This window comes from Urocitellus parryii, chromosome X (genome assembly GCF_045843805.1).
Source record: "Urocitellus parryii isolate mUroPar1 chromosome X, mUroPar1.hap1, whole genome shotgun sequence".
In the NCBI taxonomy this organism is placed as follows: domain Eukaryota; kingdom Metazoa; phylum Chordata; class Mammalia; order Rodentia; family Sciuridae; genus Urocitellus; species Urocitellus parryii.
Genome location: NC_135547.1, coordinates 129,954,016 through 129,979,796, shown reverse-complemented (window position 1 = coordinate 129,979,796; position 25,781 = coordinate 129,954,016). Strand labels below are relative to the sequence as shown.

The 25,781-nt window shown below is 41.6% G+C and overlaps 1 protein-coding gene across 1 annotated transcript; it reads right to left on the bottom strand.

Moving 5' to 3' along the window:
• Positions 1-1,827: 1,827 nt before the first annotated feature.
• On the bottom strand, positions 1,828-24,157 carry LOC144250733 (uncharacterized). The gene is made up of 3 exons (XM_077793683.1): positions 24,135-24,157; positions 2,775-3,031; positions 1,828-2,606 (listed from the first exon to the last, which is right to left on the bottom strand). Exons 1-3 carry the CDS (start codon positions 24,155-24,157, stop codon positions 1,828-1,830), a joined length of 1,059 nt encoding a protein of 352 aa, XP_077649809.1.
• Positions 24,158-25,781: the final 1,624 nt, after the last annotated feature.

The following is a 25,781-nucleotide window of genomic DNA, read 5'->3' as shown; positions in this document are numbered from 1 at the left end:
GGGAAAATAAAAGAGAAAACAACTCAAATATAGGGCAAATATATTTTGAGAAAGTGCCTCTCCAAATAATATACACAAATGACATTATTTTTCAATGCTCTTTAATGTGCCTACATACACTGCAACACATGAGACTTAGAACAAGCATAAGTGACAAGAGTGGGGTCCCAGAGTCATCAACAGATGAATAAGAAATCAAGGACAAGAAAGAGGCCAGCTGCAGGGTACACAGACACATCTCTATGGTTCCAGCTCTCAGCCTCACCCCATCTCACAAAATAACAATTAAAAAGACTGTGGAAAAACTCAGCGGTAGAGCACTCCTGGGTGAAATGTGAATAAAGAAACAGAGGAAAAAAGTTCAGAAGAGACATTTCACCAGTCTGTACCAAAGGCTGCAGTAGAGAGGCTTAAACTAACATTCACAATATGTAATGAAATATTAGACAAGAAAAGACTGAAAACACATGAAAATGGAATCTAACAATCAAAGAGATTTAACCCAGAAAAACATGTTGCTTTCAAATCTTCATGCTGATGCAATGCTCCTCTCCAACCCAGGGTGCATTTTTGTTACCTCTGAATAGATAAAAAAAGAAATGAAGGCACAGAGTTTTTCTCACACCCACAGTGGTTGTCTCAAAATAAATAAATAAAATGAAAATTTACTCAAGTCTGAACAAGTTCAAATGGATCTAAAGCAAGCAAAGGTCCCACCACATTTCTACATACAGGGCTTTTCTCTACTGTGATATCTTAAATGCTGTTCAAAGGGACCTGGAAAGTTGAAAGTCTTACTACAATTTTTAAAGAGAGAAAAACGATCTTCCCAGATGTGAATTGTTTACACCTTTGAAGAAAACTCTGAAAGTTGAATACTGCCCCACATGGCTTATCCTCAGCATTTTCTACAGTATGAGTCCTTTCATACAACTGAACAAAACTAGAACAGCTGAAACCTTTATATTTCTTATTTGCATAGTATTTATTCTTTTTATTCCAAAAGAATCATCCCACTCCTTAGTAAATTACTTAGAAAACTAGATTTCCCACATTTCTCACACTCACAGGGCTTCTCTCTGTGAGTGTTTTCATACATGAGAAGGAAAACAGGGCTGAATGGGAAGCTTGCAGGATGTAGCAAATCCCCCACATTCATAAGGTTTGTTTTTCAATGTGAGTGAAATGGTTTTGAAGACAACAGGGAAAATTGAATGATTCGTGATATTTTTCACATTTAAAGAGTTATTGAGTCCAATGTGGTGGTGTATGCCTTTAATCCCTGAGACTTGAGAGGCTGATTCTGAAGGATCAATGTTGGAGGCTAGCCTCAGCACCTTAGGAAGACCCTAAGAAATGCAGCAAGTCCCTGTCTCAAAATCAAATGTAATAAAGAAATGGAATGTAGCTCAGTGGTAGACCACCACCAGAAAATCCCCAGTCCGTCTCTCTCTCTCTCTCTCTCTCTATCTCTCTCTCTCTCTCTCTCTCTCTCTCACACACACACACACACACACACACACAAATATACACACACAAACACACATTTCCAGAAGTGTGAGCCATTTCTTGTGTTTGAGGATAACATGAAATATTGATTTACCAAAATATCTGTGATATCACCAAAAAAAAAGAAATATTGATTTACCATATTTCATATTCAAAGGATTTTTTCTCCAGTAAACTTTTTACATGTATATGAGTGAAACAGTAATAACAGAAGAGTTTACCAATTGTTTCCATGCATATGATTTCTCTGCAGTATGTGTTCTTTCACATGTGTGAAATAGACAGGATGTGGCAAAGTCTTTTCCCCATTGTTGACATTCATAGGGTATGTATTCTTCCATGTTTGTGAAGCTGATGGGACGAAGCAAAGGCTTTGCCACACTGCTTACATTCATAGGGCTTCTCTCCAGTATGAGTTTTTTCATGTGAGTGTAGCTGACCAGACTGAGCAAATGCTTTGCCACACTGCTTACATGCATAGGGCTTCTCTCCAGTATGAGTTCTTTTATGTATGTGAAGGTCACTGGATCTAGCAAAGGCTTTGCCACAATGTTTACACTCATAGGGCTTCTCTCCAGTATGTGTTCTTCCATGTATTTGAAGGTCACTGGATCTAGCAAAGCCTTTGCCACACTGTTTACATGCATAGGGCTTCTGTCCAGTATGAATTTGTTCATGGGAGTGAAGGTGAGAGGACTGAGTGAAGGCTTTGCCACACTGCTTACACTCATAGTGCTTCTCTCCAGTATGAGTTCGTTCATGTCTGTGAAGGTCACCAGATTTAGCAAAGGCTTTGCCACACTGCTTACATTTATAGGGCTTCTCTCCAGTATGTACTCTTCCATGAATCTGAAGGTTACTGGACATACTAAAGGCTTTGCTACACTGCTTACATTCATAGGGCTTCTCTCCAATATGAGTTTTTTCATGTGAGTGAAGGTGAGATGACTGAGTGAAGGCTTTCCCACACTGCTTACATTCATAGGGCTTCTCTCCAGTATGAGTTTGTTCATGTAAGCGAAGGTGAGAGGACTGAGTGAAGGCTTTCCCACACTGCTTACATTCATAGGGCTTCTCTCCAGTATGAGTTCGTTCATGTATCTTAAGGCAAGAGGCAGTAGTAAAAGATTTTCCACATTGTTGACATTCATAGGGCTTTTCTCTGGTATGTATACTTCCATGGTTATAAAGCTGATGGGATGTAGCAAAGGCTTTGCCACACTGCTTGCATTCATAGGGCTTCTCTCCAGTATGTGTTCTTCCATGTATTTGAAGGTAACTGGATGTAGAAAAGGACTTTCCACACTGCTTACATCCATAGGGCTTCTCTCCAGTATGTGTTCTCTGATGTATTCTAAATAAACTGGGATAAGCACAGTCTTTCCCACATACCTTACATTTGAAATGTGCATTCCCCGTGTGTGTGATCTTGTGCCTTTGAAGACTTGTGTGTGAAATAAAGGTTTGACCACCTTGTTTACATTCACAGAGTTTCTCTCCAGAATAAGTTCTTTTATGCCTTCTAAATAAAGAGGAGAAATGAAAGGCTTTCCCACATACCTCACATTGAAAAGGTTTACATTCACTGTGTGTTCTCGTGTGACTTTGAACACCTAGGAGAAAAGAAGGGGCTTCACCATATTGTTGACATTCATCAGGTTGCCACCCAGTATGAGTTTCTTCATGTCTTTGAATGTCACTGGAACAACTGATGACTTTCCCATGTATTATACTTTCATATAGTCCATCTCCAGTTTGTGTTAATGTTTGTGTGTGAACACTTATAGGAGAAACCAGAGAATTCCAAATTTTTTTAAATTCACATGGCTTCTCTTCAAATTCCTCGTGCTTGTAGTATTTGTGTCCAGAGTGGGATGTGATGTGCCTATTAAGGAATGAAGGACATATGAACTCTTTGGCACATATAATGAAGTCACATGGATTTATTCTATTAAATTTTTTTTTGTTCAATTAAGAATTGGAATTGGAAAAAAAAAGAATTGGAATTGATTTGAAGGTTTCCCCACACTATTTTGTGCCTTTGAAGTTTACCATATAACTTTTTTGAAGAAGAAGTGACCAGCACATAATCAATGCTTGATTCATTCACAATTTGCTATTTATTTATAGATCCTTACATTACTACCAACATCAGGTAAAGGCTAGGTTTACTGACTTGTTCAACTTGCCTGAAAATAAAGAGATTGAAAAGAAACAGTCCTTTGCAATACAGATTCTCTATGGCTATTATTCAAATTGTGATATTCACATATGCAATTTCATAGTACATTTTGGATGTCAAATACTTTGAAAAGACGGAATATCTGTTACAGCTAAGTATATATTTCTGGTAAGAATATTATAAGAATAAATACATTTCGGGGCTGTGGATGTGGCTCAAGCGGTAGCGCACTCGCCTGGCATGCGTGCAGCCTGGGTTTGATCCTCAGCACAACATACCAACAAAGATGTTGTGTCCGCCGAGAACTAAAAAATAAATATTAAAAAAAATTCTCTCTCTCTCTCTCTGTCTCCTCTCTCACTCTCTTTTTTAAAAAAAAGGAATAAATACATTTCATATTATGCATACTTTTTCAGTTAGTTTGCTTTAAAAATTATATGAGAGTTCTCAGATTCCCTCAAGAATTCCTCTTGTGAGTAGAGTTACCTTATATTGCTCCTAGAGTTTTCAATCCGATGTTTAGTGATCTTGTCTTCCCACTTGTTTCCTTAAATGGAAGAACAGAACAATCTTTATGAATATTTAGGAGCTAGAAATGCTTTGCCAAATCGTAGGTGCCATTTTTGCTGCAATAATTCACCAACTGATTCTCTTTTAACCTTCTACATAAGTGAACAAAATAACATGAGTTCTCTGTTTGACTAATTTTAGAAACATCATTATTACCTATAGAAGCCAGGTTTCTGAGGACTTCCAACATCACATCTCTGTAAAGGTTCTTCTGGGAAGAATCCAGCAAAGCCCATTCCTCCTGGGTGAAGTTCACAGCCACATCCTCAAAGGTAACTGAGATCTAAAATATCCCACCAAATATATAGTGGAGGCCAGGAGAGATTGACAGCATGAGAAATCTATACTCAACATGCATGATTTTCACATGATTCCCTGGCCTCTCGATTAATTCCACGATTTGGTCCATCAAATCTTTTCTGCACTCAACTTCTTCCAACCATTCCAACATTAGAATTTCACTACTCAAAAGGCAAACATCATAGTGATTTATACCCTTTCTTTGGTGAGTTCACAGGACGTAAGACAGGCTCCCAGATCACTCCTAACTTCTTTATTGGCTGCACCTCTATTACATGTCCTAGAAATGTCCTGTGTGGTACAGAGCTAATATAAGGACTTCTGATAGTACTTATCTTAAGAAAAGAAAGGTGATGAGAAGGAAATTGCAGGAATCATAAAACTAGGCATTTGGGAGAGATTCTGCCAACTACATTGGCTCCCTGTACCTACAAAGTTAATATAGACAACATGGCAATACTGATGTCTTGTTTCCTCTGAAAGTCTATTGTTCCATATTTAAAGAAATGCCTAGAACACCCCCTAACCCACACCCTCTGGGCATGGGGTCACTAAGGAGATTCCTTCCTAGACAACATTTAGACAACCTTTCACACAGGTTGTCACAATGCATTAGCTGGAGATAGAGCTCATCCTGTGTGATTACACTGAGAACAACTAGAAGTTTGCAGGTGCTTTACTCCAGAACAAATTTAGTCAACTAGCTTACTATTAAATCACCAAAATAAACATGAGTTCTCTATTTGATTAATTTAATTTATTAATAAACAGAATAATTTTATAATTTCCTGTGGTTACTGTCAAACCAGAATGGGGTAAGGGAAAGATGGCACATGTCTTAGAAATAACTCAATGACCCAAAAATGTCACCTTCTCCAAACAACAGCCTTACAATAACTCTCAAAATAATCTTCTTAATAAACAGCAGGCACTACTTTTGTAAGTCTCATGGGAACAATGAATGTCTAAAGACTGTCAAACTCTTCTTAACAGCAGCCAGTTCACTACCACAATGTACAGTCATGAGAGACATACCAATGTTCTGCTCAAGGACATTTTGATCAATATTGGGCCACATGTGTAATGGTTGTCTGTTGTGAAAGAGATTCATCGTGCCTGCAGCAATGGTGGTGCAAACAAACCTAAGGCAGAAAGTCTTCCAGAGTGTGCTAAAGCAACAAGTTTGTAGCCCAGATTCCTGAACTATCCCTCACAATCTGGGTGTGAAACAGGCCACCATTCACATCTATAAGCATGCTAAGATGTCTGCACAGTGATGGAACAGGCAAAAAGAAAATGTCCCTGCCACTGACACAGAACCATACTCAAGGACTGAAAACATACAGAACCACCCAAAACAATGAAGAATCCACAATTACACTTAGAGACATCAGCTCAACTCTGTCAGGACAATGATGCAGGCAGGAGGGCTTCATGAGCCTTTAACAGAAGGGGAAGCACACTGAGGTCTCAGGGTCACAGCAACACTGCACAGGACATAAACCACACCCCTACAAGTGCGCCACCAGTGAAATCACATGTATGCTCAAAGAACATGAGAGCTAAAGCAGAAATCAGATCAGAAGTAGCTGAAAAGCCTCCAGGGAAGGGGACATGAAACACAAGACTCTAAACAGACACAGGACAAAGAGGTGACTCAAGAGAAGAGGTGACCATTTTGAAGGAAAAAAAAATGTAAAAGTCCATCATAGGAAATTTATAGAGAATACCAGAGGTGGTGCTGTATTGGTATCTAAGTCATCCAATGCACATTTCAGAAAAGGAGCTAAAAGCAATCATTGACACTGCTGTTTCAAGAAAACAGAAAGAAAAGCAAGGTAAACCTAAATTAACCACAGGAAGGTAACAGAAAAGGTGTTGATGAAACCACAATCAGGACATTCACAGTTTGCAAAATCAAGTTTTTCATGAACATCACCATCTAACACATTTTAAAATGTCATCATCAATAATGCATTGGGACTTCAAGATTATCATAAACGTGCTTGATACAAATTAGAAACTTGCAGAAACTGGACCACTTCTTTGAGAGAGATTACACAAAACAGATGAGCCCATGGCAGCTCAAAAAAAACAGACTGAATAACTAATTACTATCCAAAAAGGCAAGGCAAGGCTCTGACATCTCAAACAGGCTTCCATGAGACACTTAAGAACTGCCACCAATTTTCTACATTTTTTTCTAGAACATAGAAGCTGAGTTAACACCTCCTAATTCCTTCTGAGGCATACGTTACTATATTATCCAAATTAAGTAGATAAAGAAAATTATTAAATACAAAAGAAAACTATGAATGATGCTCATAATCATAAATGCAAAATTTAATCATAAATGCAAAAAACTGTACAATCAAGCCATCACACTTCAGGTGTCTATGCAAATGATGTGAAAATTATGGGCACAGGAACCCTCACTGCAGTGACTACAGCAGCCATATCCAAAACTGCCCAAAGCTAGATGCAAGGAAGATGCACCTTTCAATACTGAATGGACAAGCTGCAGTTTATCCACATCAAAGAACATCACCCAGAAAATGAGCTCTGCAGCCTGGAAAGATACAGCACCCTTACAGGCAGACCTGTAAGTGAGAGAAGCCAGACTGAAATGGCCATGTGCAGTAAGATTCCAACTCAAGAACATTCCTTAAGAGACAACATTATAGATGCAGTAGCAGAACTGACGGGTACCAGGGACTTAGGGAGCAGAGAGGGAAGGAGGAATGAGGAGGAGTGATGAAGAGGGGGAACACAGGATTCCCAGAGCAGTGAAACTCTTCTGTATGACATTATCTTGTAAAGTACGTGACACACAAAATCACATCACACAGACGAGGAAGCCTAAGGTAAATGATGAACTTTGGCTTATCATAACGTGTTGCTTCATCCATTTTCCTTATCAAATGTTCAACACTGGTTTAGTAATTAACAAACACCCTACAACAATGCAATATGTTGAAAACAGTGGAGACTATGGGCTGGAGAGAAGGGGTATTTGATACTATGAGTAATGGCACATTTAATTGTCACCTTGATTGGATTAAAGATACTGATGATTAATGAGCTTCTGGGTGTGTCCATGAGGGTGTGTCTACAAATGATTGGCATGTGGAACAGTGAACCAAACTGGAGAACCTCCTTAAGCTAGGCAGCACCATCCAATAGGACTGTGTCTTGGGTGGAACAAAAGTTGGAAGAAGAAGGAAGCAGGAGCAGAGCATGCTCCTTTCTTCTCAATGGTTTCTTAAATGCTACTGCAATGGCCTGAGAATATCAGAGTCTGCCTTCTTCACTCTCCCAAAGTGGACTCTGCCAGTGATTCTCCAGGGAGTTTCCAGAATCTCTGGTCTAGAGTAGGGCAGCACAATTGATCCCTCTTGTTCTGAGGCCTCAGCCTCTTGGATTCTGTAGCTACTACTTCTAAAGCTCTCCAGCTGCAGACGGCCACTATAGACATCCAGCTTCAGGTCAAGTAGGCCAATCTAATGAATCCCCTTTGATAATCATACTTCCTCTTAATACTGTTCCTCTAGAGAACACTAATAAAGTATGTAAGCCTAAAATTGCTCATAAAAACAAAGTTTGTCTAATAAAGAAGTAAATAATCTACCAAGCCATGAAGTTTTACAAATATATACGTAAAATAATAATATATGCTAAATATCATTTTCATAATAATGCAAAAATAAAGCAAAGAGGAAACGTCATAGGTACAAATTTCAGAACTATGGAAGAAAACTGATTTTTTTTAGAGAGAGAGAGAGAGAGAGAAACAGAGAGAGAGAGAATTTTTTATTTAATATTTATATTTTAGTTTTCGGCAGACACAACATCTGTTTGTATGTGGTGCTGAGGATCGAACCCGGGCCGCACGCATACCAGGCGAGCGTGCTACCGCTTGAGCCACATCCCCAGCCCCTGAATGATAAGTTTTAAAAGTCATTCCAGGGGCTGGGGTTGTGGCTCAGCACTAGAGCACTCAACTTGCACTTTCAAGATCCTGGGTTCAATCCTCAGCACCACATAAAATGAATAACTAAAATAAAGGTATTGTGTCCAACTACAAATGAAAAATAAATATTTTTTAAAAAAGTCATTCCAACTGCTGGTGGGATGGTGTGCACCTGTAATTTCAGCCACTAGGGAGGTCAAGGCAGGGAAATGGCAAGTTGGAGGCCAGTCTCAGCAATGTAGCAAGATACTCAGAAATTTAGTGAGACTGGTCTTCATCAAAAATTAAAAGGGGGTCTGGGATTGTAGTTGAGTGGCAGAGCACTTGCTAGCATGTTTGAGGTACTGGATATGATCCTCAGCACCACAGAAAAATAAACAAACAAAATAAATATATTCTGTCTATCTCCATCTATACAAAATATTAAAAAAGAAAAGAAAAAGAAATAATAAATAAATAAGAAGAAGGGCTGAGAATTTGCTCAGTGGTCAAGTGCCTGTAGGTTTACTCCCCAGTAAAACACTTGCCCAACGCCAGAATGCTGCTCACTAATAGAAATTCATTTCTGGAGGATAACTAAGCATGAACAAGTCCATGGCATCAATCTCCAGCACTCAATAAGTAAGCAAATAAATAAAAAACAGTCTACAATACTAATTCTCTTGGACTGGAGTGTAGCTCGGTAGTAGAAAACTTGCCAAGCATGTATGTGGCCCTCCCTCGGATCAATCTCCAGTAGTCCACACACACACACACACACACACACAAAAAAAAAAAAATACATGTAATGAGAAATAAAAATTATTATAATACAAAAGGTACACAATTAGAGGCATAAAATACAACAAAATCAATGGAAAGACAACACACTTTCTCACAAAGGGGATTGAATATTCCCATGATCGACATTCTCTGAAAAAGCACTGAGAATTTCAGAAAATTCTGTGAAATTTAGGGCATAGTTTACTGTATTTTGGGGGTAAACTTAGAAAAACTACATCAAAAAATGGAAATATTAGGGTTGGGATTCTGGCTCAGCAGTAGAGTGCTTGCCTAGCACATGAGAGGCCCTAGGTTTGATCCTCAGCACCACATAAAAATAAATAAATAGGTATTGTGTTTAACTACAGCAACAACAAAAAATACTTTTCAAAATATTGGAAATAGTAGACTGTATCTAAGATCAGCCAAAATGTTGTACAGGACAGAGTAGAGAGAGCATGTTGCACCCAAATTTCATAAGCTAAAAGGCCAGCTCCCAAAGGGGTGGCCCTAGCAGGAGGCAACTAGGAGGCAACAGGAATCAGGTGATATAGTGGGAGTGCTCTTGAAGGGATCAGCACCCTTATTTAGACAGACATATCGCTCCTTTCCAGAAAATAAGTGTCATTTACTATTTCACTGAAATTCAGTGATTAAATGATCATAATTGGGTATTTCAGATATTGCCAAAATTTTCCTTTAAATTTACAATGAAGATGGGAGTGATGGTGCACACCAGTAACCCAGTGGTTCAGGAGTCTGAGGCCCCCGGCTATGTATTAAGACTCTGTCTCAAAACAAAGAATCTAAAAGGGACTGGTGGTTAAGCACCCTTGGGCTCTATTCCTGATACCAAAAAAAGTCACACAGTTAACATGAACCAGCCAAGTCCAGACAACAACAGTGAAAAACTGTCATCCTTTGTCAAATTCATCACATTGTCAAGGATAGATACTAGTTTTCATGAAATCACGTTCATAAATTTATCCACCACTAGTTTTATAGAATTCTACTCAAATTCTGCAGCAAGAATTGAAGACAGAGTTTCTCTGTATCTTACGTGGCATTTTGGAATCTAGGGTTGGAGTTCAATTTGAAATCACTGAAAAGACAAGATTGAATCTTACAGAATTTCTATACATACTCAGGGGTAGCAAAAGGTAAATTAGTTAATTAGGACTTTCTTTCTTTTTTGGGGGGGTGGTACCCCAAGATTAAACCCAAAGACATTTTACTACTAAGCCACATCCCAAGTCATCCAGTCATTTCTATATTTTATTTTGAGATGCAGTCTCACCAGATTCCATAAGGCCTGGATAAGTTGCTAAGGCTGTCCTCATATTTGCAACACTCCTGTCTCAGCCCCTGGAGCAGGAAGAATCACAGGTGAGCACCACTGTACCTGGCTGCAAGTTGGGATTTGTAACAATGGAAATGTAACTAGACTTTTTATTTTTTTTATTTTTTTTATTTTTTATTTTTTTTTTTTAAAGAGAGAGTGAGAGAGGAGAGAGAGAGAAAGAATTTTTTTTTAAGAGAGAGTGAGAAAGGAGAGAGAGAGAGAATTTTTAATATTTATTTTTTAGTTCTCGGCGGACACAACATCTTTGTTGGTATGTGGTGCTGAGGATCGAACCCGGGCCGCACGCATGCCAGGCGAGCGCGCTACCGCTGAGCCATATCTCCAGCCCGTAACTAGACTTTTTAAAATCCACCTCTTTCTTGCCTATTTAATAACACTCCATCCCATGTGGCTCTGAATAAATAAACCTGGGCCTCAGATAAGTGAGCAGATCATTTCAAAGTGATACACAGAAAGCTTTGGTGCTGAGGGAGCACACATGTGTCAGGCACAAGGGGCAGAAAAGGTCCCTGACAGCAGGGACATTCTCACTCCTGGTCTTGCTCCCTGAAAGCCTCCAGGATCACTGTCCCAGGGACCTGGACAATGACTCCAGTCTATGAGGCTTTTCAGTTTGCACAGCTCTGCACTGGGGTGGGTAGTCCTTATACTCTGGGAGAGGTTTTGCTCCTTCACACTGTGAGAGACTAAAACAGCCGGAGTTACTGCTGACCTGGCCCCTCAGCACCAGCATCCACAGGCTGACTGTCCACCTGTCTCCAAGGAATGAGAACAGAGCTTGGGAAAAACAAGGTCCCAGGGAAGTAGTTGTCTAGATGAGGCCTGTTCCAGGAGATTCCTCAGCTCAGAGCCCCCAGCAGCTTCCCTGAGAGACTCCACCCTACATCTCAGGCTGTCCTCTAGGAGGAGCTGACCCAGGGCCTGGAGTTCTGTTCACCCTGCAGGGCACAGGGCAGCTGTGGGCACTTTGTGGCAGCTCCAGTAGAGGATAGTGGCTGAGGACTTGGCACCCTGTGAAGTGTCCATAGGGAACCTCTGCCCAAGAAATCTGATATGATGTCTACACCTAAGGAAGATAAAAGAAGAAGCACAAGATTTTTCAGCTGTGAACTCAAGTTCTCTATACATTGCATCTACATCAAAGAACCTTCAGAGTACTTGACTTTAGCTAACTAGATCGCCATGAGGGTAGAAAGGCAGGGTTCTGTATGGAGAACAAAAATAATTTTGGACTATCTTAAGCCCTTCAATAGCCAATCATCTTAATTTCTGTAACAGACCACAATATCAAAATTTCTCAGAATATATCACTAACCTTACCAGATGGCTCCAAAATCTACCAAAGCTCAGAATGCAATAACAGAAATACAGAAGAAATTTTCTTTATTTTTGTCTGTACCCCAACAATCTGATGTTCCTATGAATGCAGTTGGTTAATGCAGTGATACACAATTTATTTTATAAAAGTTCATGTAGGCCAGACACAGTGGCACACAACTGTAATCCCAGCAGCTTGAGAGGCTAAGGTAGGAGGATTGCTAAATTCAAAGCCAGCCTCAGCAACTTAGTGAGACCATAACAAACTTAGTGAGATCATATGTGAAAATACAATATAAAAAGGGCTGGGGATGTAGCTCAGTGTTTAAGTGTCCCTGCATTCAATCCCTGATATATTAAAAAAGAAAGAAAGAAAGAACAAAAGGAAGAAGAAAATAAAAAAGAAAGAAAGAATGCATGAAAGAAAGAAAGAAAGAAAGAAAGAAAGAAAGAAAGAAAGAAAGAAAGAAAGAAATTATGTAATCATGTAATCTCTTCCAGGGAGGGACACACACATCATTCAGGGTATCTTGAATCCATGTTCCTTAGTATAGTCATTAATATTTGGGTTAAAATGAACTATTTTCTGTAGCTGGGGTTGTCAATGCCTTTAATCCAAACAGCTTTGGAAGCTGAGGCAGGAGGATCACAACTTTCAGGCCAGGCTGGGAAAAATACCCAGATTTTTTCTGAAAATCATATTGAAAAGAGCTGGGGATGAAAGACAGTAAATGAATCAGACATTATTGTAGTGGCATCCTCTTTATTCACAGAAGATTTTAACTGGGTTTCTCCAGAAATCTTCACCATGGCTAATTTTAGGACTGTCAACAAAAGAGTGTCCACAAAAAAGTTCAGTGTAGACAAACTTCCTATTTTTATGTTGCCCTTTTTTACTGGGCCACTAGTCTGAGAGAAATTAGCAATCCAAGTGCTGGACTCAAACTCCCCTTACTAGTTTTTTACACACTTGTATCCAGTATAGTAGTTTGTAGAAATGTGCAAACAAGGCCTCTGGCCTTGAGCTGGGCTTCACAGAGAACTTACCAACTAGGCTCCATAGTACCAGCTGGTAGAGGAGGAAAAAAAAGGGAGAAGAAGCTCTCCCCTTCTCAGGTGCTATCCTGAAGTGTTCACTTGGTCAGAACAGAAAAAGAAAAAGCTGCTTTTATGTGTGTGATGTGACAACTTGACTATGGTGACTCCATTTTGTGAACTTAGCCATGACACACAAAAAGGTCATGACTGGGGCAGTTTGTATTCTTTTATTCATGAAAATCCCCCAAGAATACAGAATGATCTATGGTGCCAACTGCAGACTGACTGACTTCAGCTTTCAGCCTTGCTGGCATTGCCTGAACCTCCAAATGTCCCTTTTGTGGTTTTTGTGCTTAAATATGGAGCCAACTGAAGGCAGGGGCCCCACTCTGACAACCTCATTCTTTCGAGAGCAGAGTGTCTGCCAAGAGCCAGCAATAAAGGCTTAACTGGAATGAGACTGTGTGGTCTGAGAGTTATTTGAGGGTCTCAGTATTACAATGTGAACTTCTAAGCCCCTCCTCTTACATAATGAGTATAAAATCCTAAAACCACCTGAACTCAGGGTTCAGGGGATTGATTGATTGATTACAGCAAAACCTGTGCCCTCTGAGACTGGCTGCAGCCAGATAAAACTCTTTCTGGCTATCTTCAGTGCCTTGCCTTCTTTCCCCTACATCATCATTTCCCTGTGCACTTAGGTGACTACACGACTGGGGGGACTCTACATCATGGACTATCAGAAAAGGGAGCAGTTATCCTCTATTGATGGAGCCCAGGATTCCATATCCCTGGGATCTATACACAACCTCCTTATTCCCTTTAAGGCAGTTATTTTGAGCAAACACAAGGAAATGTTAAGTGATTATTCTTTCCCCTCAAGTATAATATTCACAAAGAGAAAACAAATGCTTTCAAAAGTGTCCTTCTTGCCAGGGACAGTGGCACAGGCCTGTCATTCCAGATACGTGGGAGGCTGAAGCAGGAGGATCACAAGTTATGGTTGGGGAGGGAGGGAGCAAAGGAGGGAAGGAGAGAGGGAGGAAAAAAGGGAGGGAGGGAGGGAGGAAGACTTTTTCCAATATTTCACTAGAAAAGTGACAATTAGCGGAGGGTGTCCATTTGGACCAAGTGGGAAGAACCAACGTCTGGCCGAGCTGTGAGGTGGAGGGAAGGTGGGTTTAGAAGGCAGGAGGCGCCTGCAATTTGGGGGACCTACAGCAGCCTCCGGAGGAGCTCCCCTGGGAGGAGGAAGGTGCATTTGTGGCCCTGCTTCCTCCACGTTGGGAAGACTGGGTCGGGCCACCAGTAGGGAGCAAAGGGGACACCAGGGAACTGAGCCGCCCTTCCAAACCCAGGGAACCAGGGGACAGGGCCCAGGGCCACCCGCCAGAGGGGACTCTACCTCGATCAGCAGCTCACCTGCGCGCAAGCCCCAAGGAAGGTGCTGACTGCGCACCTTCAGCCCTGGTCTCAAACTCACCATTTTTGGCTTCCTTGGTGACCCAGGGTCCTCTGAGGAACCTCCAGTCACCCGAGATTGCGGGGTTCACAGGGAGCGAGAGTCACCTGCGGTCCCTGAGGAGAGAACTCAGGCGCCAGAGAAGGAGTAGCCCAGTTGGTGAGGAAGAAAAGCCCGCGAGATTGCGAAGCCCGCCCTTCCCCTCCCTCTGCGCACTGATTGGACAGTTCCTCCCAGCGTCCTAAATGGATGACCTCCAGGCCCGCCTCCGCATCGTGACTGACAGCTAACGTCATCCAATCACTGGCTGAAATTGGGTTAGTGTCAGATTCCTGGCTCCAGCCCTTTTCAGGCGGAGCTTCCCGGCTGTGCTGGGAACTAATCCAGGTGGGAAGCCTTGGCTTAGCCTCTGGTACAGAGGTGACACCTGGCGCTGAGCTAGGCTTCAGCCATAGAGTGCTTTCTGAGCATGGCGAGGCCCTGGGTTTACCCTCAACACAAAAACAAACCATAGCTTCTCAGGGAGGCTGAGGCTGGAGGAGCCCAAGGTCAGTGAGACCTTCTCTTAAAATAAAATGAGAAGGGTGGGGTGGTAGCTCAGAGGTCCAGGTCAAGCCCCATTGGGTTTATTCCCCAGTACCTCAAAGAAAAAGAAAGAACTATATAACATATATATTTTTTTCTTTTTTCAGACGATGCGACCTCAAGCAACTTAGAAAGACACAGTCTCCACATTTTTGAAACACTATTTAAAGATATCATATGTATGACCCATACATAATATCTAAAAATGAGAACAATTTGAAAACTATTTTAGTAATTCTCATCACCTTCCGGCCTCTGTGGCTTTGAGGAGGCAGCCTGAGCTATGAAAGGAAGCAATTGGGGTTGGCTCTGATGCTCAGGGTTCCATCCCCAGCACAGAGGGTGGGGGAGGAAGGAAGGCAATCCTCTAGGGCAGCAATGTGCAGTGGAAATAAAATGGGTGCCTTGTGCTTAGTGTAGATGTTCTACTTCGACTGTTAGGAAGTCTTGTGCAGAGACCTGACTCTGGGGATCCCACAGGTCTGGTCAGGTGTTTGCCCCAACATCAAACAGAAAAGGTCATGATGCAAAGCAAGAAAGGAACTTTGACCAGTGCAGCTACACCAGGAAGACAAGGAAACCCTGCCCTTATGCTGTCTTCAGGTGCTGACAAGGACTTTGAGGTTTTATAGAAGGACAATCATAGGCATGTAAAGAAAGGGAAAAGTGTATGTAGGATTCAGTATTATCTGTAGGACTTAGGCTTCAGGCATCTGTGGGTCTCATGTCTGTGAGCTCACACTCACTTGCCCCCTTGACACATGTCCCTCTACTGCACAGACTGACCTCATTTTGTCTCTCAGGAGGAAGTCCCCCTCTAGTGTATTGTTTCCATGTCAAGGTTTCAGATGCACCAACATTTTCAAGCAAAGACACAAGCCATAGAAAGAACATACCCCCAGAAGCTGACCCAGGGTCTCAGCTTGGGAAGGCGAGTATTGGAGGCCCTGGGGTGGGGCGTGTCACCCCGCTCAACCATGGAGCAGCACCCCTGCAAGCGTTGCAGGCGCAGTTTCCCCAGCTCGACCCAGTTCCCCTTCTTCTCCGGTAGAGCCCCCTACCTCCGTCTGCACCCCACCCCAGCGCTGCTCTCCAGGCCACCCAGAGAAGGCGCCCAGGGCTGGGTTTAGGTCATTCTGGGTCTCAGGACACCATAGCTTTATCCCCAGGGGCCGTCGCTAAACCCCTCCCCGGGCCTGAGTGGGGCCCGAGTTGCCGAGCGCCCCTCTGCTCTGGGGATCCCAAGGCTGCGATTGGAGCTGCTGCAGGATCTTGTCCCCGGACCAGGGTCCACAATCCACCCCAACCTCTGCTGGCATCTCCACCCAGATCCCGCCTGCCCTGGTGGCTAATTCCAATTAACCTGCAAACTCTGGCCTGGGCGGTGCCCTTGGGGACAGGTTCTCCTATCTGGCTGCCCAGTGAGTTTGCGGCTTCTGGAGATTTTTAACAAGGTGGGGCCTGAGTATAGTGGGGGGGGTCCATTTTTTATTCCCACTATTATACCAGATTCCTGGGACCCCATAGACCTCCAGGAGCCGAATCTGATGCAATCACACAGGAGTCTTTACTACAAGCTAGAGCCTGGACTCACAACCGTTTTCAAGACAGCAGTCACGGGAAGTGAGTCCTGATTTTTTTGTTGAGATTATATAGGTTTTGGGGGAGATACTCTACATGTCACAACATCACACACAAAGACTTTCACACCATGGGAAAATCAAACAACAACCCTTAACATTGATTAGCAGATTCCCTGGAGGGAACAAGTTGGGTAGGGGGGATTGGTGAGTTCAAGAGGTAGGGCCAAGGGCGGGGGATGTGGCTCAAGCGGTAGCGCGCTCGCCTGGCATGCGTGCGGCCCGAGTTCGATCCTCAGCACCACATACCAACAAAGATTGTCCGCCGAGAACTAAAATAAAATAAATATTAAAAATTCTCTCTCTCTCTCTCTCTCCTCTCTCACTCTCTCTTTAAAAAAAAAAAAAGAGGTGGGGCCAAGATGAGTTGCAAGAGTGTGCTGTGCCAAACTACATGGTTTCCTTACATGTTATGGATCACTGAGACTACTGGGGGAGGGGGGTCACCTGGCATTCCAGTTATTTCCCCCTGTCTTTTGCTGATTGGTAGTTGCTAGTCGGTTGCTATGGGTTTCAGGGTCAAGGTGTAGGCCACTTTCCAGGAAGTAGCATTGCTGAGTCAGGGACACCTGGCACTGCAGATCTCTCCTGTTATTTATAGACAAACAACTCAGCACATAGCTCGCTCCGTGCCTAGAAATGCTCTGTGGATTTTCCAAGATCAAGAGTCACCCCTCCCTTGGACAGGTCCTGCTCTGAGGTAGAGGCTGTTTTTTTTAAAAAATCAAGTCACATCAGTTTCTCACCACCAAGAATCTTGGGATAGCATAACCCACCTCAGAGAATCAGTGAGTGTTCAGCTCCACCGGGCTCTGCCTTTGGAATCTGTAGGGTGCTCGACTCCAGGCTCCATGGATGCACTCAGGGCTTGGGGTATCTGCATACTAAGCCAAGGGGACCGCAGGCCAAGTATCTTCTTATGGGAGACCTGTGTGATGGTGCTCTCGGCAGGACCCTGGTTCTTCTGCTGTGACAGATAATCTGTTTTCACTATTCCAAATCAGTTCTGTATTTTTACTAAAGAAAACTAGAGCTTCCTGTATTGCCAGGCTTGCCTAAATCCTTGAGGAGTGAGTATTGATTGAAAATGCATGCAGGAGGCTCACCCCCCTCAACTCAGAGTTGGAATCACAAGAGGGTGCTGGAGGTGGAGTAAAGGTCTTTGTTTTAATTTGGAAATTTGAATATTCACGTTTCCATAGGGGCCGGACTTACAGATGGGGTCACATCCAGAAACCCCAAATACAGTACATTCAAAATGCATTTCACAAATCTCACCTGCGAACATCCTAGATTACCAGCCCAGTACATTGTATGGGTTGTTTCCACTTCATTTTTCATTTTTATTTAATATAATTTATTTCTTTGTGGGTTTTGGTACTAGAGATTCAATTCAGTGCGCTAAACCACTGAGTCACATGCCCATCCTTTTTTTTTTTATTGTTGGTCATTCAAAACATTACATAGTTCTTAATACATCATATTTCACAGTTTGATTCAAGTGGGTTATGAACTCCCGCTTTTACCCCGTATACAGATTGCTGTATCACATCAGTTACCCTTCCATTGATTGACAAATTGCCTTTCTAGTGTCTGATGTATTCTGCTGTCTGTCCTATTCTCTACTATCCCCCCTCCCCTCCCCTCCCCTCCCCTTTTCTCTCTCTACCCCTTCTACTGTAAATCATTTCTTCCATTTGTATTATCTTGTCTTACCCCTCCTTTCCTCTTATATGTCATTTTGTATAACCCTGAGGATCGCCTTCCATTACCATGCGATTTCCCTTCTCACTTCCTTTCCCTCCCACCTCTCAACCCTGTTAATGTAAATCTTCGTCTCAAGCTCTTCGTCCCTACCCTGTCCTTGTTTCCTCCCCTTATATCAAAGGAGTCATTTGGTATTTGTTTTTTAAAGATTGACTAGCTTCACTTAGCATAATCTGCTCTAATGCCATCCATTTCCCTCCAAATTCTATGATTTTGTCATTTTTTAATGCAGAGTAATACTCCATTGTGTATAAATGCCACATTTTTTTTTATCCATTCATCTATTGAAGGGCATCCAGGCTGATTCCACAATCTTGCTATCGTGAATTGTGCTGCTATGAACATTGATGTAGCAGTGTCCCTGTAGCATGCTCTTATTAGGTCTTTGGGGAATAGACCGAGAAGGGGAATAGCTGGGTCAAATGGTGGTTCCATTCCCAGCTTTCCAAGAAATCTCCATACTGCTTTCCAAATTGGCTGCACCAATTTGCAGACCCACCAGCAATGAACAAGAGTGCCCTTTTCCCTGCATCCTCTCCAGCACTTATTGTTGTTTGACTTCCTAATGGCTGCCAATCTTACTGGAGTGAGATGGTATCTTAGGGTGGTTTTGATTTGCATTTCTCTGACTGCTAGTGATGGTGAGCATTTTTTTCATGTACTTATTGATTGATTGTATGTCCTCCTCTGAGAAGTGTCTGTTCAGGTCCTTTGCCCATTTATTGATTGGGTTATTTGTTATCTTATTGTCTAATTTTTTGAGTTCTTTATATATTCTGGTTATTAGGGCTCTATCTGAAGTGTGTGGAGTAAAGATTTGTTCCCAGGATGTAGGCTCCCTGTTTATCTCTCTTATTGTTTCTTTTGCTGAGAAAAACACTTTTTAGTTTGAGTAAGTCCCATTTGTTGATTCTAGTTGTTAACTCTTGCGCTATGGGTGTCCTATTGAGGAATTTGGAGCCTGATCCCACAGTATGTAGATCATAGCCAACTTTTTCTTCTATCAGATGCCGTGTCTCTGATTTAATATCAAGCTCCTTGATCCATTTTGAGTTAACTTTTGTGCATGGCGAGAGATAGGGATTCAGATTCATTTTGGTGCAAATGGATTTCCAGTTTTCCCAGCACCATTTGTTGAAGATGCTATCCTTCCTCCATTGCATGCTTTTAGCCCCTTTATCAAATATAAGATAGTTGTAGTTTTGTGGATTGGTTACTGTGTCCTCTATTCTGTACCATTGGTCCACCTGCCTGTTTTGGTACCAGTACCATGCTGTTTTTGTTACTATTGCTCTGTAGTATAGTTTGAAGTCTGGTATCGCTATACACCTGATTCACACTTCCTGCTTAGTATTGTTTTTGCTATTCTGGGTCTTTTATTATTCCATATGAATTTCATGATTCTTTTATCTATTTCTACAAGAAATGCTGTTGGGATTTTGATTGGCATTGCATTGAACTTATAGAGAACTTTTGGTAATATCGCCATTTTGATGATGTTAGTTCTGCCTATCCATGAGCAAGGTATATTTTTCCATCTTCTAAGGTCTTCTTCTATATCTTTCTTTAGGGTTCTGTAATTTTCATTGTATAAATCTTTCACCTCTTTTGTTAGGTTGATTCCCAAGTATTTTATTTTTGGGGGGGATATTGTGAATGGAGTAGTTGTCCTCATTTCCGTTTCAGAGGGTTTGTCGCTGATATACAGGAATGCCTTTGATTTATGCGTGTTGATCTTATATCCTGCCACTTTGCTGAATTCATTTATTAGCTCTAATAGCTTCTTTGTAGACCCTTTTGGGTCTGCTAGGTATAGAATCATATCATCTGCAAATAGTGATAATTTAAGTTCTTCTTTTCCTATTTTTATGCCTTTAATTTCTTTCGTCTGTCTAATTGCTCTGGCCAGTGTTTCGAGGACTATGTTGAACAGAAGTGGTGAGAGAGGGCATCCCTGTCTTGTACCAGATCTTAGAGGGAATGCCTTCAATTTTTCTCCATTCAGAATGATGCTGGCCTGTGGCTTATCATAGATTGCTTTTACAATGTTGAGGTATGATCCAGTTATCCCTAATTTTTCTAGAGTTTTGAACATAAAGGGATGCTGTACTTTGTCGAATGCTTTTTCTGCATCTATCTAGATGATCATATGGTTCTTATTTTTAAGTCTATTGATGTGGTGAATAACATTTATTGATTTCCGTCTATTGAACCAGCCTTGCATCCCATGGATGAGACTGGCTTCCAAATTGCAATCTGACTGCCACAGACTCCCAAGCAGCTGGGATTACAGGTATACACCACCACGGCAGACGAGACTATGTTTATTAAGGAGACCTTGGGTCCTGGGAGCAGAGATGTCATAGAATCTCAGAAAGTAAGTATGTTGTGTGCTGCTAGGTAGACTATCAAATGTACTGAGCATGATCCTGGGTTACAAATGCTCTGGGGTCACAGGGAGCTGCTTCCCTGTGGAGAGGTATTTGAGGGAGGTTGCTTGAATAGGGGAAGGTGAGAAAGTTCAAGACATCACATAACAGAGAATACTGTTATCTAATAACAGTTAAATCCTAATGCAATAAAACATAAGCTCTACATTATGATTTCCAGCCTTAACCATCGTGAATTTGTTTCAGTAATGGAAAGATTTTTTTTTCTTATGTAAAAATACATCAAATTGAGATCAATGGTCCAATTTCATTTTTATCCATTGAATCAGCTGAAAGTACCTTTCCAGAAGCCCATGTCACAATGTTTTCTATTGCTTTGCTTTTCTTATATTCCCTCCAAATCATGCAGTCTCCATTTCAGCAGCACTTACAATATCAAGAAATATGCTCTCCGAGAAAAAAAAAAAATTCTGTTCCAACCCGTTGTTCCATTTGGTCAACTCACTTTTGGCTGAATGAAATTTGTGTTTACCTCAGACTACAAGTAAAAACAAATTATAAATCACAGCCAGTCACAGATGACACAAACACAGTTCTAAATGGGGGCATGTTCCAGGGAGCATAATACATCCAGGGTGCCCTGCAGTCTTCCCCTGGGTGGGCACAGGACAGGTCATGGAGGTCCTTAAATCACACTATCACAACAGATCAGAACCCAAGTTCTCTGCTGGAGGCCCTCTCCCCACCTGGCAGGGTACCCAGGGTGTGGGCAGAGTATACCAGGGTTCCACAGGACAGCGGGAATTGTCCACCCTGTGGCACACACCAGGTTGACCCTGGGGCCCAGTGTACCAAGACTCCACAGCAGGGGGACATGCCAAACCTGTGGCATACACCATGTCGACCTGTGCAGAGTGGGGTCTGGCAGGAGCCCATGAGCTAACAGAGGGTATGTTTCCTGGTGCCCACCAAGGCCATCAGGAAAGAGGAATGTGAGTGTGGAGAACTGAGGGGACTCTGAGCTCAGGCAGTGCAGGGAAGAAGGAGGCAGTGAAGAGTAGATCCAGGCACGACTGGGTGGTCATGGCCCAGGAAGTTCATCAGACCCAGGAGTAAATGGGCATCCATGCAAGTGCCTCCTGCTCCACAGTCATTAATAGACCCCAGCAGAGCACAGCAAGAACACCCAGAAGTATATATAAACATGAAAACCCCTTGCAGTACAGGGCAAGCACTGGAAAGCAGGATCCTGGAAATTTAATGGCTGTAAGGTCAAGAGGGGTGTTGCCTTCATGAATGCTGACCACCTCTAGGGTGCTACACCCACTGTGGACTTCAAGTGGGTTATGAATGCTGGTAAGGAAGCTCTAAAGTGTCTGGGAGCCTTGAAACTAGTACTCCTGAATCCCATCAGAGACCCTGCTGTTACTGTTAAAAGAAAAATTCCAGGCTACCCTGTGAAATCTTTTGCCAGTTGAGGCTCTATTAGTGATGTGGGGCAGATGATGCTGGATACTCAGGAAACTTCCAGGAGCAGACTTATTCACAGCAGGGCTTAGAAGGGTATCAACTAAAATTTTGTGGACCTTGATGTTGTAATTTCATTATCTTTACACCTAGTGGGAGGGGGTGGAGGTTTATTTATTTATTTATAGGACTCTACAAAAAATTTTGGTTGTTCAAAGAAAGTGAACTTTTAATCATTTTTGAGATTATTCAGTTTTCTTCCAAGCTTTATAGAAAAGAAGAATTAACATCATTAAATCTTCATTCAACACATATTGAGTTCTTTGCAAAACCTTTTCCTGATATTTTTTTTTAAAAAACATTATGGTAAGGGTCTCTGGAGAAGCTTATTTAAGATTCTTAGGTGCAGAAGGGGGCACCAATACATTAGGATATTCGACTGGGGCCCTCCTTACCTAGTTTTGATTACATGCTGTGTATGAAAAAAAATCATCACAGTAGGTTCCCAGGGCTACTGAGGTACCCTGAACACAGAGAGAAGTCCAGCCTGAGTTTTCCAGCATATTCCACCTAAGTATTAATCATGGTGAGAAAAGCTAAATTGGATGTCAGTGGTTAAAATTCCCTGCTATCTTGGGCTGGGGAATTGGCTCAAGCGGTAGCATGCTCGCCTGGAATGCCTGTGGCCCGGGTTCCATCCTCAGCACCACATACAAACAAAGATGTTGTGTCCACCAAAAACTAAAAAAAAAATATATTGAAATTCTCTCTCTCTTAAAAAAGAAATGTCAAAGGAGGTTAAACTCTATTGATGGTTGTTAATCATTCAATTGATAAAATTAAAAAATAAATAAATACAATTCCCTGCTGTTAAATGTTTTAGAAGTGACCAGGTGAAAACGTGGAGGAAAACCTGCAGAGCTGCATCTACCGAGGTGGTCATCAGTGGGGTCCACGCACACAGCAGCAGCGAACTCACTACCTGAGCTAGGGGTGTGCTCAGTGCTAAAGCACCTGTCTAGCACGCACAAGGCAAGATTGGGTCCCTGGCACCAGGGAAAGAGAAGAAATAGAAAGCCACTCAATTAAGTACAGGGCAAAGTATATTTTGAGGAGATGCCTTTCCTAACAATACATACAAATTACAACTTTTATAGTGCCCCTTAATGTGCCTACATACAACACAACACATGAGACTTAGAAGAAACACGAGTGACACAGTGGTGGTCCCAGAGTCATCAACAGGCAATAAGGCACCAAGGAAAATCAAGAGGCCAGCTGCAGGACACAAAATGGCACATCTCTATGGTCCCAGATGCTAGGAGGCTGAGGCCGGGTGACCACAAGTTTGAGGCCAGCGTCACCCCATTTCAAAACATAATAATAAAAAGGCTAGGGGGAATCTCAGTGTGGAGCAATCCTGAGTGACATCTGAAGGAAAGATGGGAGCAAAGGAGGAAAAAAGAGCCATTTAGCCAATCTGCACAGAATGCTGGAGTGCACAGGCCTCAACTCACATACGCAATGTGTAAGCAAACTTTAGAAAGACACAAAAGAATAAATTGAGAAGTCATGAAGTAATAATTTTTGAGAAAAAATAGTGGGCAGCAATGTTGTGAGAAAAGTCAAAGAAATCAATAGTTGCATTACACAGTGAGGATGAAAGAACTGCACTATGGAGGGTATGTAGACAAAAGGGTGACTTGATCCTGTACATGCGTGTGCACGTGGGTATGAGTGTGCATGTGTGGGTGGCACAACTCTCAGGTGTTTGCTTTTGTAGTTTCACTTGGTGCTTTAGATAACACTCACATGAGCACCAGGGCACGTTCCATAGTTTCTGTGATTCTGCGAGGTTGATTATCTGGTGTCTGGTGCACAGAGGGAAATATAAAATCATTTGTTAAAAAAAAATTCCGTAATAGTCTTAGTGATTACTTGCATTTCATTTTATCATAAGATCTTAAAAGAAATGAAAAGGTTTCTTCCCTTAAATACTAAAGCAGTTCTCCCACCCTGTTTTCAACAGAAATTATCTAAAATAAACTTTTTCCAAGTGGACTTCAGTTTAGTCCAACTGGAAATATAAAAATTTGGAGTATAAGGTGTGAATTAATGTCATTGTGATGGTCAGAATCATTCTAGAGTCTTAGAGCCTGAATGGCACTAGTATACATAAACACATTAAAAAGTAATTCTTGCCTCTATATCAACTAAGACTTGGAAACTCTACAGAAAGAAGGCACACAATGATTTCCATCAAAGTTTCAAGAAACATCCAGGATCCAGGCATGATAGCACATCGGTAATCCCAGTGGCTATAGAATGAGAATCACAAGTTCAAATCCAGCCTCACCAACATACTGAGGCCCTTTAGAAGAATTTTTAAAAAAACACTTCAATCAAAATTTTAAAAATAAATAAATAAAAATGGGCCCAGATGGGATCAGGGCTTATGTACTTTAGATATGATGATGATGGTGGAGATAGTGGTGGTGATGATGACGATGATGATGATGGTGATGATAATTAAAATATTAATGTTTATTTTCTCTTGCCCTCAATTCTATGACCCTGGTAATTATATTGAAAACTTCGCACAATTTTTATCTTGTCAAAACATATATAAAAGTCATAAAAATGGACAATAAAAGAGAAAATGAACATAAGGGAAGAAGAGAGATGAAAACTCTAAAAAAAATTTAAAAGGCTGCAAATACAGGTTACTACATTTTAACTACAAAGCTTGTGTACTATTCTATATCATACTTCTTTGTACAAAATCACACTACACACTAGATTTTGCCAACTCATACACAGTAAATATAGGATTATGTCATCATATGGGAGAGTTGACAACAGATGCAAAAAATATATAGAAAAAAATAAATCTAACAGGAAGAGTATTTAACCAGGAGAAACATGTTGCTTTCACATCTTCATGCTGACAAAATTCCTACATCCACTCCAGGGTGCATTCTCATTACCTCTGAATAGACAAAAAATAAATGAAGTCACACACCCTTTCTACTAGCCTACAGTGGTTTTCTCAAAAAAAGAAGTTTCTTGCTAAAGGGGTTGCATAACTGTAATTTCACTGGAAAAGCAGGCTGAGGCGGGGGATTATAAGTTCAACATCAAACTCAGCAACATAGTGAGGACCTAAGCAATTCAGTGAGACCATGGCTAAATATTTAAAAAAAATAAAAAGAGGGGCTGGAGATGTTGCTCAGCGGTAGCGCGCTCGCCTGGCATGCGTGCGGCCCGGGTTCGATCCTCAGCACCACATACCAACAAAGATGTTGTGTCCGCTGAGAACTAAAAAATAAATATTAAAAATTCTCTCTCTCTCTCTCCTCTCTCACTCTCTCTTTAAAAAATAAATAAATAAATAAAAAGAACTAGGATGTGGCTCAGTGATCAATTGTTTCTGGGTTGAATCCCTGGGAACCAAAAAAA

Coding starts and splice junctions, on each gene's coding strand:
- LOC144250733 (XM_077793683.1), bottom strand. CDS start 24,157: ATGGAACGTGCCCTGGTGCTCAT. Junction 3,032..24,134: donor GAACGTGCCCTGGTGCTCAT/GTGAGTGTTATC, acceptor CTCTTTATTTAG/AAGGCATAAAAGAACTTATT. Junction 2,607..2,774: donor ATCCAGTTACCTTCAAATAC/ATGGAAGAACAC, acceptor GCCTTAAGATAC/ATGAACGAACTCATACTGGA.